We start from the raw sequence: 18986 nt of genomic DNA, 5'->3' as shown, positions 1-18986 counted from the left end.
GGGACAGCCATACTTATAAAAAAAGAACACTCCCTTGTAGTAGCCGGTACAACACAGGACCAGCATGGTCGTTAATGCATTGTATGGGGTAGACTGGGTCCCGAATCAATCACCCTAGCGTGCTGCTATGGCCCTAATATTGACTCTCCGGAGTTTTGCCACGATGTGGGGGAAAATCATTGAGATCGGTTCCACACACATAATATGGGAGAGGGGGGGGGGGGCTTCAAGGTTGCCCTTAATCCCGCTGCAGACAGGTCAAACCCAGTGCCGCATCGTTACACTAGAATGTAAAAAGTACTGCAAGATGTATTGACCAACAATGAGTTGATAGATTCCAGGAGTCATATGCACCCCCACACTGTGGAAGGTACGCACTTCACAGCGCACTCCGCATCATGGGCCAGATTGGATTATTGTCTCACTTTCCGGGGCCTCGCCCCATCGGTACTGATCGTCACGCAGTTAGCACGCACATACTCTAATCACTCTTGTAAAAATGAAGCTCTCCCCTCCCGGATATGATCTTCCACGAAACATCTGGAGACTGTCGCCCCTCACGTTGCTGGACGCAGCGTTTAATGACGAACTAGGGCAAGAAATTGCTGATTTTTTTCAGAGGAAAGAAGGTTCTATTGAGAACGTCGAAACAATATGGGAGGCCTTCAAGGTAACAATTCGGGGGTTTCGTATCTCAAAGAGCTTTGGTATCTTGCGGAACATCTAGCGTACTCTACAAACACTAGAGAAGGAGCTTAAAGGTATAGAGACTAGACTTTCTCATGGAGCTGATGGACGAGCTCAAAGTAAGCTTCGCGATAAGCTCTCGGATTACACTAACACAGCAGACCGGGAGGCAAAATTCAGAGGGAAGTATTGGGTAGACAGACGATATGGCGAAGGCAAGCTCCCCGGAAGCTTTCCTAACTATGTCCTGGAAGTTAAGGGTCCTGGGGAGTGCTATACAGAGACACAGCGATATACTTAACATATTTACCGCACACTACTCTACGTTGAACACCTCGGGCAGGCAGGATGCCCTTGACCTTGACAGCTACCTCACCGACGTCGCCCTGGGATGATTGGGGGACTCGCAGAGGGAGTTCCTGTGTGCCCCATTTGAACTAGATGAAATAAGGGAAGAAATTAGGCAAATGAAGTCTGGGAAGGCCCCTGGCCTAGACAGACTCCCCATCGACTACAAGGCATACACTGATCAACTAACTCCTATTCTCAGGGAGGTATAGGAAGTTTTCCTGGAGCAAGGTAGGCATCCCCCCTCTATGAGAGAGGCACTCATCTCCCTACTTAAACCTGGGAAGTCATCAGTCCGCTGCGACTCGTATAGACCACTGTCCCACATCAATTGCAACATCAAAATTCTAGCTAAAATCCTTGCCAGTAGACTGAACCTGCTAATGGAGAAGCTCGTCCTCCCTGATCAATCAGGATTTATCCCGGGGCGTTCGACTAGGCATAACTTACGCACATTTTTCTCCACATTGCACAACATTGATCCTGATCTGGCCCTGGCGGCTGTCTTTCCAGACGCCACCAAGGCGTTTGAATCTGTTGAATGGGATTATCTACTAGGGGTACCACAGTGCATGTGCTTCCCTCCACTGTTTCTTTCGCGGATCCATTTACTATACCGCCTCCCTACCGCCAAAGTCATGATCAATGGCCGACTATCTCCAGCCTACCCCATAACCAGGGGAACCAGACAGGGGTGCCCACTTTCCCCCCTGCTCTTTGCCATTGCAATCGAACCCCTGGTGGCTGAGATTCAGCAACACCACCAGCATAAGGCATTGTGCTGCAACTTGCTCCAAATACTTATATCCCTCAATGCTGACGTCACCCTATATGTTCGGGACCGGCAACACAACATAAACCTGCTCCTGCGACAATTTTTTGTCTTTGGAAAACTCTCTGGGATTCCTATTAACTGGGGAAAGTCGCAAGTATTCCCTTTCACACCCGCTGCCAAACAATTCCCCATGAAATTCCCACTGGAATGGTGTAGCTCCGATATACGCCACTTGGGGATACGCATCTCTGCCGGGACACCCCGTTGGGGTAGCTGTGCGCTCTATAAATAAATAAATAATATCCAGAGATCACTAGGAATGAATGCGCTTCAATAATGGCGCAACCGTCGTTCGTATTACCAGCTGTGAGACCTGATGGATCTCCTTACCACTTTCCATGGTGAGTCGTGTAATAAAAATGGTTGTTCTCCGGCAGTTGCTATACTTATTCCTTAATATTCCATAACACCCAGTAGGCACTTCTGTAAGGCGTTGCGTTCCGAAATGATAAGATTAACAGGGGGGGGGGGGGGGGGGGGGAACAGCTCTGCTTACAATGAAATATACTTACTAGGCCCTATGCCGTGGGGGGCTTCGGCGTCATAAACTTTGAATTATACTACACTTGCGCTCAGGCACGCTAAGCTTACTGCAAATGCTACTTACCAGTATGCATCTGTTCTTGGCATGTAGGGCTGCTGACATTCATATCTGTGCATAGATCGCCGCCTAGTGTTGGGTCCGGATGATTGCACATTGTTGTCCTGGAAGAGTCTTCGAAGTATCACGAGATAGGTGGCTCCTCCCCTGGACTACAGTGCGCATGGGCATCGCCTCCATCCCCAGATTGTTTTTAGCCATTGGCAGAGATGAGTGAAGTATGTGAGTGATGCCTATGCTGCGAGCAGATATATGAATATATATATATGTATGAAGACTGCAGCTGCTACAGGCGCCGGGGAGGAGGGTGGGCGATATGAATGTCAGCAGCCCTACATGCCAAGAACAGATGCATACTGGTAAGTAGCATTTGCAGTTCGAGGCATGTGGGCTGCTGAATTCATATCTGTGCATAGAATACATAGCAGTCCTCCCATTATTGGCGGCCGCCCGTGCCAGCTGCAGCAGTCTGAAAAAGTGTCCTGAGAACAGCCTGACCAACAGCTGCTTGCTGTTTGGAATGCACGTCTACACAGTAATGTTTAGTGAAAGTATGTGTGGTAGACCATGTGGCTGCCCTACAGATATCTTCTAAGGGAATATTACCTAAGAAAGCCATAGAGGCCCCCAGCTTCCTGGTGGAGTGGGCTCTTGGTGGGATTGTGAGAGTGCGCTTGGCCTTAGCGTAGCAGATCTGAATGCATTTTACAATCCACCTAGCAATCCCAGCTTTGGAGAAAGCGTTTCCCTTGTGGTGTGAGGCAAAAGCAACAAAAAGCTGCTTTGTCTTACGAAAATCCTTGGTCCTGTCAATGTAGTACATTAAGGCTCTTTTCACGTCAAGGGTGTGGAGCATCCGCTCCGCCAGTGACTCTGGGTTCTGAAAGAACACTGGCAACTCAATTGTTTGGTTTATATGGAATTGAGATACAACCTTGGGTAAGAATTTGGGGTTGGTGCGGAGCACCACCCTGTTAGCGTGTACTTGGAAGAAAGGTTCTTGGATGGTGAGCGCCTGCAATTCGCTAACCCTACGTAGCGATGTGATTGCTACTAAGAAAGCAACCTTCCAAGTCAGAAACTGAAGCTCACAAGAGTGCAGTGGCTCAAAGGGAGGACCCATCAGCCTTGTAAGAACCACATTGAGGTTCCATTCTGGAGCTGGTGGTGTCCGTGGTGGAATGACCCTTTTGAGTCCTTCCAGAAAAGCCTTGATAGCAGGGACCTTAAAAAGTGACAAGTGTTGCCTATTCTGAAGGTATGCTGCCATAGCAGACAAGTGAATGCGGATGGAAGAATACGCCAAATTGCATTGGTACAGGTGGAACAAGTAGCAAATGATGTTCTGAATGGAAGCATCCAGCGGGTCAATGTCGTGGTTGACACAGTAGATGACAAATCGCTTCCATTTGGCCGCATAACACGCTCTAGTAGTGGGCTTCCTTGCCTCCCGAATGATGTCCACGCAATCGGGGGGAAGATTGAGGTAGCCAAACTCTAGGACTTCAGGAGCCAGATCGCCAGGTTGAGCTGTTGCGGATCTGGGTGCTGAATGTCGCCATGGCTCTGCGTCAGAAGGCTGGGAGTGAGATGAAGCCTTTGATGCGGTACCACAGACAGTTCCAGAAACGTGGTGTACCATGGTTGGCGAGCCCACGTTGGAGCAACCAGGATGAGAGTCATCGAGTGCTGCCTGAGCTTGCGTGCCACCAGCGGTATCAGAGGTGCTGGGGGAAAAGCATATGCAAATCTGCCTGACCAGTTCATCCACATCGCATTGCCCTGTGATTGCGGGTGTGGGAACCTGGCGGCGAAGCTTCGGCATTTTGCGTTCTCCTTTGTGGCGAACAGGTCTATCTCTGGATGACCCCACTTTTGGAAGTACGGTTGGAGTACTGATGGATGTATCTCCCACTCGTGCATCTGATGGCTGTGCCTGCTGAGCAGGTCCGCCATCTGGTTGTCTTTGCCCGGGAGATGCTCTGCCATGAGGAAGATGTTCCTCTGAATGGCCCACTTCCACATGCTCTGAGACAGCTGCGGAGAGTGTGTGCCTCCCTGTTTCTGAATGTAGTACATGGCTGTCATGTTGTCCGTCCGGATCAACACGACCTTGTTGCACAGGTGTACTTTGAATGCCTTCAAGGCCAGGAAGATTGCCATCAGTTCCAATACATTGATGTGCATCTTCTTCTGCTGTAGTGTCCATAGTCCCTGCACTGTGTAGTGGAGTACATGAGCTCCCCATCCCTGGAGAGAGGCGTCCGTTGTCAGGATAATCTGTGGCACAGGCTCCTGGAATGGTCGGCCCTTGCAAAGGTTTTGTGGATTCCACCAATGCAGAGAGTTGTACGCCCGACCGCTCACCAACACTAGGTCTGTCAGCTGCCCATGAGCCTGAGTCCACTGACGTGCCAGGCACTCCTGAAGCGGACGCATATGTAGTCTCGCGTGCGGGACAATGGAGATGCAGGAGGCCATCATGCCTATCAACTGCATGAACACTTTCGCTGGAAGCGAGTGCTGGGGCCTGAATCGTTGGATCAGCGTTTGGATACTGGCGATTCTCACTGAATTTGGCTGCGCAGTGGCTGCCAGAGTGTTTATCGTCGCGCCCAGATACTGCCGTACATGGGCGGGCTGGAGATGGGATTTTGGGTACTTCAGAGAGAATCCCAGATCGTGCAGGAGATGAATGGTGCGGGACACATGTTCGGCGCACTGCTGTTCCGTTTTTGCCTGAATGAGCCAGTCGTCAAGATAAGGATAGACGTGGACGTTTTGGCGTCGTAGATGCGCCGCCACAGTCGCCAGGCACTTTGTAAAGACCCTTGGCGCTGTGGTGACCCCGAACGGCAGAACCCTGAACTGGTAATGCTGGTCTTGAATCGTAAATCTGAGATGCTTTCTGTGGGAAGGATGCAGGGGGATATGAAAGTATGCATCTTTTAGATCCAGCGTAGCCAGGAAGTCCCCCTGCTGAAGCAGAGGGAGTACCTGCTGCAACGTGAGCATATGGAAGTGCTCCGAGAGAATGTACCAGTTGAGGGGCCTGAGGTCCAGGATGGGCCTGAGGGATCCGTCCTTTTTGGGGATTAGAAAATACAGGGAGTAAACCCCTGTTCCCCTTTCCTGCAGAGGGACGAGCTCTATTGCCCCTTTTTGCAGCATGACTTGAACTTCCTGCTGCAACAAGTGCAAGTGCTTGCCGGACATAGGACGGCTTCTTGGAGGTATGTTTGGTGGAGTGGAAGTAAGTTCCAGACAGTAACCGTACTGGATAAGAGACTTGACCCACCTGTCCGTGGTGATGGATTTCCACGCGGGCAGGAACTGCTGGAGCCTCCCCCCGACCGGTGTTGTATGGTCGGGGGGCAGTGACAAGACGTCACTGCTTGTTGGCGGTGGTGGACCTGGAGCTGTTTCCACGGCCCCTGCCCTTGACGTTGTTGCCTCTGTAGCCACCTCTACCTTTGTTGGTGTAAGAGGTTTGGGTATTACTCTTATAATACTGTGTGGACTGCGATGCCTGACCCCTTGAGGTGCCTCTGGAACTGGAGCGGCGAAAGGAACCACCCCGAAACTGCTGAGACTGGAGGGCCCCCATTGACTTGGCAGTGTCTGTATCTTTTTTCATCTTTTCCAGGGTCGCATCCACCTCTGGGCCGAACAGGTGGTCAGGATTAACTGTTTGGTTCAGGATGGTTGTTTGTATATCCGGTTTGAAACCGGATATCCTAAGCCATGCGTGTCTTCTTAGCAACACGCTAGTGTTGACGGCCCTGGAGGCTGTATCAGCCACGTCCAGCGCACACTTGATGGAAGCGTTTGTGATGAGCTTTCCCTCCTGAATTAACATTTCTCCTGCCTCCTTGTACTGGTCAGGCAAGTGTTGCAGTAGTGATTCTAAGGTGTCATAATGAGCCCTATCGTAGCGTGCAAGTAGGGCCTGTGTGTTTGAGATTCGCCAAATATTAGCTGCCTGTGCAGCAATCCGTTTCCCTGAGGCCTCAAATATTTTCGACTCTTTGTCTGGGGGAGGAGCGTCACCAGTGGTCTGCGAGTTCGCCCTCTTTCGTGCGTTGGATACAACCAACGAGTCCAGTGGCAAGTGTCCCTTGATGTATGTTGGATCCGAGGGCGCTGCCTTATATTTCTTATCAATGCGAGGATTGATGACACGCGCCCGAGTGGGCTCCTTGAAGACCTCCGTCGCGTGCTTCAGCACTCCCTTGAGCATTGACAGTGTCTTGACTGACTTTTCAGCCACTGAGAAAGTGTCAAACAAAAAGTCCACATCCACAGGGTCTGAGTGCAGCTCGACATCATGGTTAGCTGCAGCTCTTTCAATCAAAGCGTTGAAGGCTGCAGAGTCCTCCGTCGGAGGTCTTTGCCGCAAAAAGCTGCGGTTCCTGACCCGACTGCGGGTCCTCTGGGTCGCCTCCGGCAGACCAAGGTTCATGTTCCTCCTCCGGATCCGAGTACGCCGGATGGTTGTACTCGACCTCCTCATCGTCAGCATCCCCTGCATTGGAACGCGTTGGCGAGTGTTCTAAGGCTTGTGGAGACATAGGCTCTATCGGGGCCGAAGTACCCGCAGAATCCTTCTTATTTTTGAGAGGAATCCGAAAATGTTCCAACACCGGCTCCGTGGTGATTTTTCTTTTGAGGAGAGACAGTTTCCCAGTATTGGCGTCGATGATGACCTCTCGACGCTCTTCCTCTGCAAGTGGCTGGAGCCGAGGCTTCGACACCACTAATGCCGCTCTAGGCGTCGATACCTCCTTCGAGGGCACGCCTGCCCCATGCTTCGGAGTGAAAGCCTTCGGCGTCGACTTTGGCGGCAGGGTAAAGCGGATAGGCGTCTGCGCCTTCGCGGGCTTAGGTGTGTGCGTCGGCGCCACATCTCCTGGTTCGGGAACCACAGTGTCCTTCCGAAGCCGTTGCAGGGATTCCGCGACCTTTTTGGTTAAGGCTGAAGAGGGCTTGACCGGCTCGAGCGATCTCCCCGAGTCGGGAGTCGGTTCGGCGAAAGGCACCTTCTTCGGAGCCGACACATCACGTTCCTTGTCCCCGAGGGCCGGCGCCGGCGAAGCCTGGGCCGCGGCATCGCCTTGACGCTTCTTCTGAGCCTTCTTCGGGTCATCGACCACGACCATCTTCGGCGCCGACGCAGCCGCGTCGGTCGACTTCGCCTTCGGCGTCGACCCTGAGGGCTTCGGGTCGGCCATTTTGGCGTGGCTCTTCAAGTCGGCCATCTTGAATTGTTTGGAAGTTGACGCCTCCAGAGCCTTCTGCACCAGTGCAGCTTTCACTTTCGGTTTCAAAACCGGTGGAGTGGATCCCGATAGCTTCACTTTCGTTTTTGTTAACGGGAGTGGCGCCTCAGAAATGTCCGTGACCGGGCCCGGAGGCGGGGCTGTTGGACTAGTAACGAGGTCTTGGGTAAGGCCCGAAGGCGATCCATCGACCTGGACCGCATGAAGGGGGTTGACCCCTGAGTCAGTTCGGGGATGCTCTTCCTCCGAGCTATCCCCCACGGTGGCAATGGCCCTATCGTCGTCCCCTACCTCGTCGCCGGCTTCGTCAAAGTCCTCATCACCCGCGTCGTAGGCATCCCCCTCGGACGCGGGACTAGAGTCCGAAACCTGTATGGCGTCGTCGTCTTCAACAAATTCCTTGAAGATGTTGTCTGGCGGGGGCGCCGGGGTAGCCGATAACTGGGCCTGGAGTCTAGCGGCCCGACGAATCTTGAGAGTCTTCTTACACCGGAACTTCGAGCAGGCCATACATCTGGCCTTGTCATGGTCCGGTGACAAACATTTGTTGCACACAGGGTGCACATCGAGGTGTGAATACTTGGAGGTGCATACCGGGCACCTCTTGAACGGAGTTCGTTCCATGGCTGGAGCGTAGAGTAGGCCCGTCCGCGCCGAGAGCACGCGGGTGGGTAGCAAGAGTTCGGAGCTGAGAAACAGACAAGAAACCCGAACGAAACGATACCGACGCTCAGCCTAAAGACCTTTTGGTCTCGAGTTATAAAAGTTTAACAACTATCGATTCCGACAGAGGGAACCAAAACACATCCGAACCCAATGGCGGAAAAAAACAATCTGGGGATGGAGGCGATGCCCATGCGCACTGTAGTCCAGGGGAGGAGCCACCTATCTCGTGATACTTCGAAGACTCTTCCAGGACAACAATGTGCAATCATCCGGACCCAACACTAGGCGGCGATGTATGCACAGATATGAATTCAGCAGCCCACATGCCTCGAACTCTTGGTTTCACCCACCCGCATACATGCCGCAGGTAGCAGTAGAACAATGGCTGGCAGACCCTATCCCCCTCGTGGGAATGATTTGTGCCGTCCAATAGCCAAAACATACACAACGATCACATGGCACGGTTGAGGCCTGGCACAGCATTCGTACATTACTACAAAGTACCTTACTTTACTCAACGTTACTCCCACTGTCATATCATCCCCACATACCATTGCTGCAGGAGACTGGATTTCCTAAACTTCTTGAACGGATGAAAATCGCAAATGGAGGGGACCTTTATCTCAATGGGACATTCAAATAGCGCAGGCAGATATTTCTCGATACTCAGCCGTCTAGATTAGACGTATTCCATTGTGTACTGCTCAGACAGGGTATGCGCCATCTCCCCAGCGTTCCCTCAGGAGCTGCCTACTTTGGCCCTCTACATCTGGTCTTATAGGCTACTTCCCCGAGGCATGCCATCTCCAGACTATCACACCATTCACACACAACAGGAGGTGGATCCTTGTCCTTCTCGCGTCCACTGGAACACAGAATTAGGTTCTGAGCTCACAGACGAACATTGGGCTTACTGCGGTTTACAAATGGAGCAGATCTCAGCCAGCAGCAGACTCCGCATTACACACTTAAATTTTTTTTGCATCGCTTATATTATTGCCCTGTTAAAATGTATGAGTACGAACTTAAAGACTCAGACCGTTGTGATAGATGTGGATCTACTGGGGCAGATTTTCTCCATCTGGCATGGGACTGCTCCGTGAAGAAGGAGTATTGGAGGCAGATCTTTGAGGCTCTAGAACAGATGACAGCACTTTCTTTAGAGCCCACCCCACTAGTGGCTTTACTGGGCTACACAGCATTGCAAGCGCGGCCCCACCGCCGCTTCCTGTCAATTGCTTTGTTGATGGTTAAACGCTGTGTTGCCTGCAGATGGGGTAGAAACAGAGCGCCGAAGTTTAAGGATTGGCTCTCCGATCTAACATATTGTCAAGAACAATTGAGTAATTATGCAGACTACTCCCCTCGACTTCCAGACCCAGGGATATCTGGAAACCCAAAAAAATTAACTTAACACACATCCCTCGGCAGCTCCTGCTATCACACACGAAGTACCAGGGGCATAGATATCTAGGAGTACAATGTGCATGGGATACCTCTTTGCACACTTTTAATTAACACTTCCCCTCACTTTCTACACACTTCTTTCCGGATGTTTCAATGTCGATATGTGGATACTGGGTCATGGATCTTCACTGTGTTAACACCATATTCCCCCTCTGTCCTAACCCAGCTGTTGACAGTAATGGGGTGTTGATGGCTGCAATGCTTGCTTTATTTAGCGAGGCCCAGAGAAAACATCAGGACCGGGGTGGGTATTTCTTTTTCGTTATGAATTGCTTCTGTATGAAATGACTACTGTGTGCCGATTCACATTAGGTCTGTCTGATTGATTGCAATGTTGCAACTTTATGTCCTTGAAAATCAATAAAAATTAAAAAAAAAGAAAGGTTACATAAAGAGTTCACATATGTATTCTAATGTTTATTAATATCAAAGTTAAGCTGATGATTGAGAATGGTAATTCAGTATGGTCAGGATGCCCGCTCAGTGTTTAATAAATCCTAGTAGGTTTGCTAAGAGTCTCCAATAAACGACTAACAATAACCACTCCAAAAATGGCAGTCTTTCCTAACCCCTCAGCTTCTCCCCGCCAGTTAACCAATGGATTCACAAACATAATGAAAGATGTGAAAGCCCCATCAATACCCGAATCTCCAGTGCGATGTCGAGGTACGGGTCATAGGTGTCTGAAACACTTTTACACTGGGAGCACTTCACTGGGGGTAAAAAAAAAAAAAAAGGAAAAAAAGAGAGAAGTAATAATTAGTTAACAATAACAGCTCTGTCATCACATGCATATAGCAAACAGACTAAAGCAAAGCTGCAGTAGTTAATATTTACTTACCACGAGATCGCAGATATCCACCAAATATCTGATGCACAAGCGTGGTTGCTTGACTTTGACGATCCAGCCTGCCAAACAGAAACAGACAATACCAGCAGCTGCAGAGATAATGATCAAACGCCATTACATCCCTCCCCCATCAACATTGTCCACACCAGGTACTTTGGAAAACTCCAAGCATGCAGACGTAAAAAGATTTCACAATATGGAGTCTACACTGAGAATACTAAGTAGGCAAGCAACCAAAAGCCCTGACACACTGGAAGGTTTGCATTATTTAAACTATTCAAAGGTTCTTTATCTTTCATAACTACCACCAATAGAGGAGAAGTGTATGAATGGCACGGGAAGAATTCTCCTGCGTGGACTGGAGAGTTGGGATAATTTGAGGTGGAGCAGGAAGATCAACACTGTTCCCGCACGGTCGCGAGAAGGCAGTAAAGGATTATGTTATTTACCCAGAAAGCATCTGTTCTTGGCACATAGAGCATTAGATTCACATGCGTTGCATACTCCTGCCATCTAGTGTTGGGTCTGGATGCTTGCAAGTTGCTTTTGTTTGTTTGAGGAAGTCTTTCCCAGTCACAAGGTAAGGGGACGCCTCCTTTTGGTGATAGTGTGCATAGGCATCAACTCCATTGTTTAAATTGTTTTGCCGCAAGAGGGTGAGAATGGAGTAAGTTAGTGTAGTAAAGAGCTGTCCATGCGTAATGTAAATAAATTAAAGCTGCTACAACTACAGGTGCCCGGGGAGGTGGGAGGGTGCATGTGAACCTACAGCCAAGAACATATGCTTACTGGCTAAGTAACAATCTGGTCGCGGTATGTGTGATGTAGCTACACATGCTTTGCATAGACTATATGGCAGTATTCTCCCAAAGCATAGTGTTTGGTAAATGTGTGTGGTGTGGACCATGTTGCCGCTTCACAAATGTCAGCTATAGGAATGTTACCTAAAAAGGCCATAGATGCTCCAGTTTTATAAGTGGAAAGTGCTCTAGGAGGTATAGATAAAGTTATTTTAGCTTTAGCAAAGCAAGTTTGAACGCATTTAACAATCTATCTTGAAATACCAGATTTAGGGATATGATTGCCTTTGTGGGGTGTAGCAAATGCACACAAACAGTTGCTTTGTCTTACTGTACTATATTGAAAGGACAAAAGATTTTTGTAACGCTCTTCTGACATCATGTGTGTGAAAAGCTCTTTCTGCTACTGAATCAGGTTGAGGGAAGAAGACAGATAGCTCAACTGATTGATTGATAGATATGAAAAGCAGAAATCACTTTTAGAAGGAATTTTGGGTTGGTGCAAAGATCTACTCTCTTTATGAAGCTGAAAGAATGGTTCCTCTAAGGTTAATGTTTGTAGCTCACCAACTCTCCTTAATGAGGTGATAGCAATGAGGAAGGCAACCTTCCATGAAAGCAACGGTAATGGACAATTGGGTAATGGCTCAAAAGGTTGACGCATGAGTCTTGTAAGCACAATGTTCAGATTCCAAACTGGTGCAGGAGGTACTCTGGGTGGCATTACTATTTTAAGGCCCTCCATAAAGGCTTTAATTACTGGAACCTTGAACAAAAACAAATGTCTGTTTTGCAATCAAATAGATGTGTAAGCTAGACTAGGTCACTGTAGATGCAACAGGTAACAAATAATATTTTGAATAGAGCCTGAGCTTTCGAACCAGAAATGGAAGGAGGGAGAGGCGGAAAAGCATAGGCAAATATCCCTGACTCATTTATTCATAGAGCATTGCTCTTGAATCGAGGGTGTGGGAACCTGGAGGTGAAGTATGGGCATTTTGAGTTGTCCACTGTGGAGAATGGAACTATTTGTGGGAATCTCCACTGCTGAAAGTATGGAAGGAGAACTTGGGGATGAAGTTCCCACTTGTGTATTTGTTGCCGCATCCTCCTGAGTTGCTCTTGCCAGAAGATGAATATTGTGATCTATTGCCCAAGGCCAAATGGGTAGAGAGAGGCCTGACAGTTGCATAGTGTGCCCCCACACCCCTAATTTTGTACACAGCTGTCATATTGTCCGTGCGGAATAAGCCAACTTCTTTCTCTATGAGGTGAGACTGAAGAACTTTCAGTGCTAGACAGTGTGGTTTCTCCTTTGGGGCGAAGGAGCGTTGTCCACCTGCTGCAAGCGCAGCAGTCAACCATTGTAAATAATAAAATGGCCTCATTACCATTTTATTCTGTACGTAGCAAATGTGTGGGCGGGGCTCATTTTCTGATTGTTTGGCATAGCTGGGATTAGGGATGACACCGTAAAATGCAGAGTGTGCATGTCGGATTGGTCAGCAGTTTTGCGATGGACAACCAGACATTTTCACTTCTGCCTGCACCAATACCAGGTGTGTTAAACAGCCAGGGAATTACACATGCAGGCTCCCAGTCTCAACAGGAGCTCTGGGTTAGCCTGCTCCGTCCAATTCGGACGCTTTGCTCATGTTACAAACAGAGAGAAACATGAGAGTAGCTGCAGGATTGGTTAGGTTTGAGTTGGCATGAAACAGAAGTTTCATCAGACTGCAGCCTCTGAGGTAGAACCGCTACTGCTTAAGGCCACATAAATATGGTGTGGCAGTAAAGTCTATTCCTTTCTACATCTGCCTGCCCATGAAGTGGCTGAGCGCCAACATGATTCAATTCGGCGCTATACAAAAGTTGGTTCCTTAGTCTGCGGGCCAAGGACTTGATAGTATGAGTAACGAGGATTCAGTCCCTAGAAGGGCGGAGATGCTACCGGTTAGTGTGTATATAAAAACCTGCTTTCAGGGATTTCTTGTTCTGTTTAAAATGCCAGCTTTTTCAGGAAAACTACTGAACGTATGCCCACACTCGTACAGGGGAGTAGAAGTTACTTTGTTTTCAGTTCAGCTCTATGTATGGCTGCTCGTGCAAACTCGTCTCGAGGGGCTTTGCTCTTGTAAATTGATTTAGCCCTTTAAAAATGTCTCCTGCAGTAATTTCTTTAAATATGTAACATCCGTCATTGTGCGGGGAGAATTCGCTTATTATTGTAAATTATCCCCCTTCCCCCCCCCCCGAGAAGGTTTCTGTGGAATTCTCTAACTAATTTCGGAGTCTCTCGCGGCAGCGGTGCTGATCTGTAAAGGTCTCTGGTGATGGAAAAGTGCTTGCGAAACAACCATTTAAAAAAAAAAAAATGTTTATATTTGTATTTGTTTTTCTTTTGTTTGTACAATAAAAGCAACTGAAATACAAACTTGTACGTAGGCACAGCATCTGATCACCATAAACGTGTCCAATTAGCATACAGTCATTATAATTCCTTCGTATAACTCCAACAAACACAGCTCAGACATTCGTGGTTTTGTAGCCCTATTCAGAATCTGAACTATTATCTTCACAGTCAGATGGTGGTTCACAGAGGTTTCTTCTATAATCGTTCAATGCTCCCCAGAATTTCTGCCATTTTTTGGGGCAACCTCTATTCTTGAACACCGCCCTCTCTGCTATCATGGCAGCGTCCAGGTCCGCACACCATGCTGCCAGTGTGGGTTTTTTCACCCACCCCCTCCCCCATTTGTGCGCTATATTTCGTTTGGCTACTATCATACCCAGTGTGACCCAGCTCTGTCCGGAACGTGTAAGGTTGTTTGGCTCCCATTTGTTTAATAAGCAATGCCGTGGCTCAGGCAGTAACTAGACCCCCTCTGATTGTGACACGGATCTCAAGACTTGCGACCAATAGTCTGCTATTTTGGGACAATCCCATATGGTGTGATAAAAGGTCCCTACTTCTCCACAGCCTCTAAGACAGTAGGGGTGATCTGCCCTTCCTATTGTATGTAGTGTGTAGGAGCAGTGCAGGATACGTAACTGTATTAAATCGGAGACGTGAGGGGATGCCCACCCCTTTTTGGGGATGCCAGCGCCTCCTGCCAGTCAGAATCCTCAATCTCACCAATATCATGAGACCATTTCTCCCGTAGGGCACCAGTCGGGTCAGGTAATTATTCACCATCTTACGGTAGGTCAGGGAGGTCGCTTTTCTAGGCATGTAATCCGTTAACAATCGGTCCTCTAGAGGAGACGCCTCTGGGACTTCTGAGTTTGGTGGGAGCGCCGACATTAGGGCATACTGCATCTGCGTGCATCTAAACTTTTCACCGGGGGCTAGGCCGTATTGTCGTTGTAAAGTATCAAAGGAGATCACTTCTCCTTTTTGCCACATGTCTCCGATCGTTGACATCCCTATATTATCCCAGCGATCGAACCCTTTACTGTGTCGGAGTTTCCCCAACCGTTTAATATCCCATAGTGGTGTAAGCTTAGTCAATACCCCTTGCCACCCAAGCTTCATTTGGGCCGTATGCCAGAGTTCCAGTGTATGCCTCAGTGGTCCAAACTTTGTTAGTGCTAATTTTTTGTCAGAGTGGGGCCAACATTCCCGTCGTGCCCAGCTGGTCTCTATCTGCTTTCAGTGCCGGCTCCGATTGGGAGAGATGTATCCAGTGGTTAATTACTTTAAGCTGTGCTGCCCAATAGTACAGTTGTATATCTGGGAGTGCTATCCCACCATCGTACCAACCGCGCACTAGCTTAGCTTGTGCTATACGGGCCGGCTTGTTTCCCCATAGTAAAGTAGAGACCTGTGCTGCAATGGCTTTGAAATAAGAGGGTTGCACTGGATAGGGAGTGTTTTCTAAAATGTATAAAAATCGAGGCAAGGTCATCATTTTAAAAAGCGCTGCCTTTCTTCGCAGAGTCAGTGGCAGAGTCTCCCAGTGTTGTGTATCTCTTTTGAGACGCTCCAGTGGCCGTTGTAGATTCATAGTATAGAACTCATCCGGATTAGCTGTAACGTGGACCCCTAAGTATTTGAACGTGCTCAGTGCGGCATTTAGCGGGCAATTGGGGGGAAGATTCAGTGGCGGGCTGTGGAGTAGGTACATGATGGATTTAGACCAATTAAGGGTATATCCAGATGCCCATCCATAGGCCGAGCAGACATTCAGAAGAGTAACGATGGAGCGCCCAGGGGAAGCAATGTACAGTAGGATAATGTCGGCATATAGGGAGATTTTATTCTCCCAGTCGTCAGTCCATTTGAGGCGCGTATCGTTGATTCCCAACGTATCCATGCTGCCAGAGGTTCCAGCACCAAAGCAAACAATGTCGGTGACAGCGGGCAGCCTTGTCCCATGCCTCTTGCCAGAGGGAAGTTATCAGAGATGTGTCCATTCGCAGTAACGTGTGCCATTGGTTTTGTGTAGAGTAGTTGAACCCACGCACAGAACTTTGGACCAAATCCTAGATGGCGCAACACTGCAAAGAGAAAGGGCCAGTGGACCATGTCGAATGCCATGTGTGCATCCAGTGAAAAGATCACTGCTGGCTCCTGCACAAAGTCCACACGTGCCAACACCCCATGCAATCTCCTTAGATTAAGTGCCGTATTCCTGTCGGGCATAAAGCCAGACTGGTCCTGGTGTATGAGCTTCGGCAGGTGTGGCGTAATCCTGAGCGCTAGTAGTTTGGCAAGGATTTTGATCTCTGCGTTTATAAGGGAAATGGGTCGATATGAGGTGCATTGATCCGCAGGTTTTCCTGGTTTCAAAATGGCCACTATGGTGGCCATGCGTTGGTCCAATGGGAGCTCTCCTGCCTCTAAACTTTCAGTGAACATGTTCAGTAGGTGTGGCGCGAGTGTGTCAGTTATTTTCTTGTATAATTCAATTGGTATACCATTCGGCCCCGCAGCCTTGCCCGATTGTTACGCCCCAATGGCTGCTGTTACCTCATCTGTTGTTAGATCCTGTTCTAGCACTTGTGCCTCTTCAATGGATAATTTGGGCATGGAGAGGTCTTTTATATAAGTCATCGCCTCTTCTTCTGATATTATCGAATCTGAGGAATATACTGCCTGAAAATGTTGTGCCAGTAAGTGCACTATTGTTTGTGGTACTGTTGTGGGTGGTCCTCCCTCTGTACTAATCTGTGCAATCCACCTGTCCTTTCCCTCATGTTTGTCAAGCCACGCCAGCAGCCTCCCACGCCAGCAGCCTCCCTGCATTGTCGCCAACATCATACAGTTTGTGTCGTTTGTTTGTCAGGTGTTGTCTAGTCCGTTCTGTCAGATGCGCCTTATTGCCGCGCTGTGCGAGATGCAGAGCATGGACCAAGTCAGAAGTTGGGTCTCCATTGTGTTGGGTCTCTGCTGCAGTCAATTCGGATTCAAGAGCCTGAAGCTCCAGCTGCCCATTTCGTTTATGTGCTACAATGGAGGCTATGGCCTGCCCCTGAGGACTATCTTGTACGCCTCCCATAACGTGACTCGGGAGGTAACAGAATTTACATTATCTTGGAAATAATGGTTTGTCATTTTTTGTAGGTCCTTCCTAATTTCATGATTTTGGAGATAGCCGGGACGTATCGGGTAAATTAGCTGTTTTTTCTGCTGGTGGTGCGTATAAGTGAGTGGTAGTGGAGAGTGGTCAGATATACCCAGTGGTCTGATTTCTACAGTGCTTACACCTTTAAGGCTGCCCAGGGAACATAAAAAATAATCTATTCTGGTGAGACTGTTATGGACACTGGAGTGATATGTAAATTGACGGTTTGTGGGTTGATATTCCCTCCAGACATCTATCAAACCCATTGCTTCCAAGAAGCTCCCCAGCCGGGTTACCCCTGACGCTGCTGCCCTCATAGGGGATCTGTCGAGTGTATAGTCCCCACCAATAAGTAGTTCCCCCGTCGGTAGTCCGAGCAGAAACGAACTCAGGTCCGGGAAAGTTACTGTGTGTAGCGATGGGGGCATGTAGACTGAAACAACATTTAGCAGTTTTCCCTCCCATTGTGCATGTATGGCTACGAACCTTCCTGCACCATCAGTTTTAATTTCTTTTACTATCGAAGGGAACTGTTTGTTTAATAATCCAACCCCTCTAGTGCTTGATGTAAATTCGGAGTGGGCCACCATTTTGTAGCCCCATCTGTCCATCGCTTTACTGGACGTGCCGGTAAGATGGGTTTCCTGCAGCAATACCACTGATGGGCCTCCTTTTATGCACTGTAAAACTAGGCCCGCTTATTTTTATCTCCCAGCCCACGTACGTTCCATATGAGCACGGAGAGGGACGGTAGTGTGGTGTCGGAATCCCCCCTTGAGTTATGCTGTGATCTGTCTCCCATTGTGGCATGAAAAAGGTCTATAAATGCTAGGGACTAGCCCCATATTGGAACTCTGGTGATTCCTTGTGCGTGCTCGTACTTTATAACCAAAATCATACTGAACCTTCGCATAGTCTGCGAACAAAGAACACAAACATTCCCCTCCCCCCTCAAACCCCCCCAACCTCCTTATCTTGTGCGTGTCCTACTGCTACTCTGCCATCTATGAATCCAACAATGAAAACAAACCAAAAACATGAAAACAATCCCATCCCCACTGTAGGAGAGTGGGGTCTGCAATCCTATGGTCACCCCCGATTTTTGCTTCACTGGTTTACTACTTTCCCTGGCTGTGGGCCTGCTAATCAGACCCACAGCTTAGCTGTTCTCTCTCTTAATTGACGCACATGTACCTTAGGTGCATTTACCAATTGGTACTGGGCCACCTTATCAGACCCTGTAACTCAGGGCATAGGTGTACCCAGGGCCTACCAGGGGCTGCAGCATGTATTATGCCACCCCTGGCTGGCCACCCAAATCTGACACAACTGGCTGCATGACAGCTGGGGCAAGGTGGTGTAATCACCCTTTGCTTTAGATATAGTATTCCTATATCTAACCCTAAAATGGACACATATATTCCTGTCAGTCACTCCTATGGCAGGCCTTTTCAATCCTGAAGGCAGAGTGCTTGGAATTATGTGAGATGGTGCTCGGGCATGAGCTGAGCCCGTTTACAGCTTGCGGAACCAAGTCCTAACAGCTGTTCCATGATAACGCGTACCATATACTATTAAGTGCATTATAATCCTCGCGGTTATTTGCCAACTTTGGTATCGCTTTATCAAAACATGTTGAGTAAGGTGTCATACGAATTGTAATACTAACCCCTCGCCAATTCTGGCGACGGGGTTAGCATTCCACCCTTCTAGAGGGACACGACATGTATGTAACTGTGAACCCCGGTTAAAGTTGACTTGAGCCTCAGCATCACAAAATAGATGCTGCCACCACAGACACAAGTCTGACCTCCTGCTGCTGGGAGTCCTTCCAGCGAGGAGAGCTCGGACAAAGGGTTTCCTGTCAGGGGTGGTGCTAGCACCAT

At 48.8% G+C, this 18986-nt stretch overlaps 1 protein-coding gene across 2 annotated transcripts in view; it reads right to left on the bottom strand.

Moving 5' to 3' along the window:
• The window catches only part of USP36 (ubiquitin specific peptidase 36), a 726079-nt gene that overhangs the window by 495191 nt on the left and 211902 nt on the right, over positions 1–18986 (bottom strand). For both annotated transcript variants that reach the window (XM_086931077.1, XM_086931078.1), the window contains exons 7-8: positions 10725–10792; positions 10526–10596 (exon numbers count right to left, since the gene is read on the bottom strand). In XM_086931077.1, coding sequence (XP_086787203.1) covers positions 10526–10596; positions 10725–10792 — 139 coding nt within the window. The remainder of the gene's footprint in view (positions 1–10525; positions 10597–10724; positions 10793–18986) is intronic.

Source organism: Lissotriton vulgaris, chromosome 7, assembly GCF_964263255.1.
Source record: "Lissotriton vulgaris chromosome 7, aLisVul1.2, whole genome shotgun sequence".
In the NCBI taxonomy this organism is placed as follows: Eukaryota; Metazoa; Chordata; class Amphibia; order Caudata; family Salamandridae; genus Lissotriton; species Lissotriton vulgaris.
The sequence above is the reverse complement of the archived record's forward strand: the minus strand, read 5'-3'. Positions and strand labels throughout refer to the sequence as shown.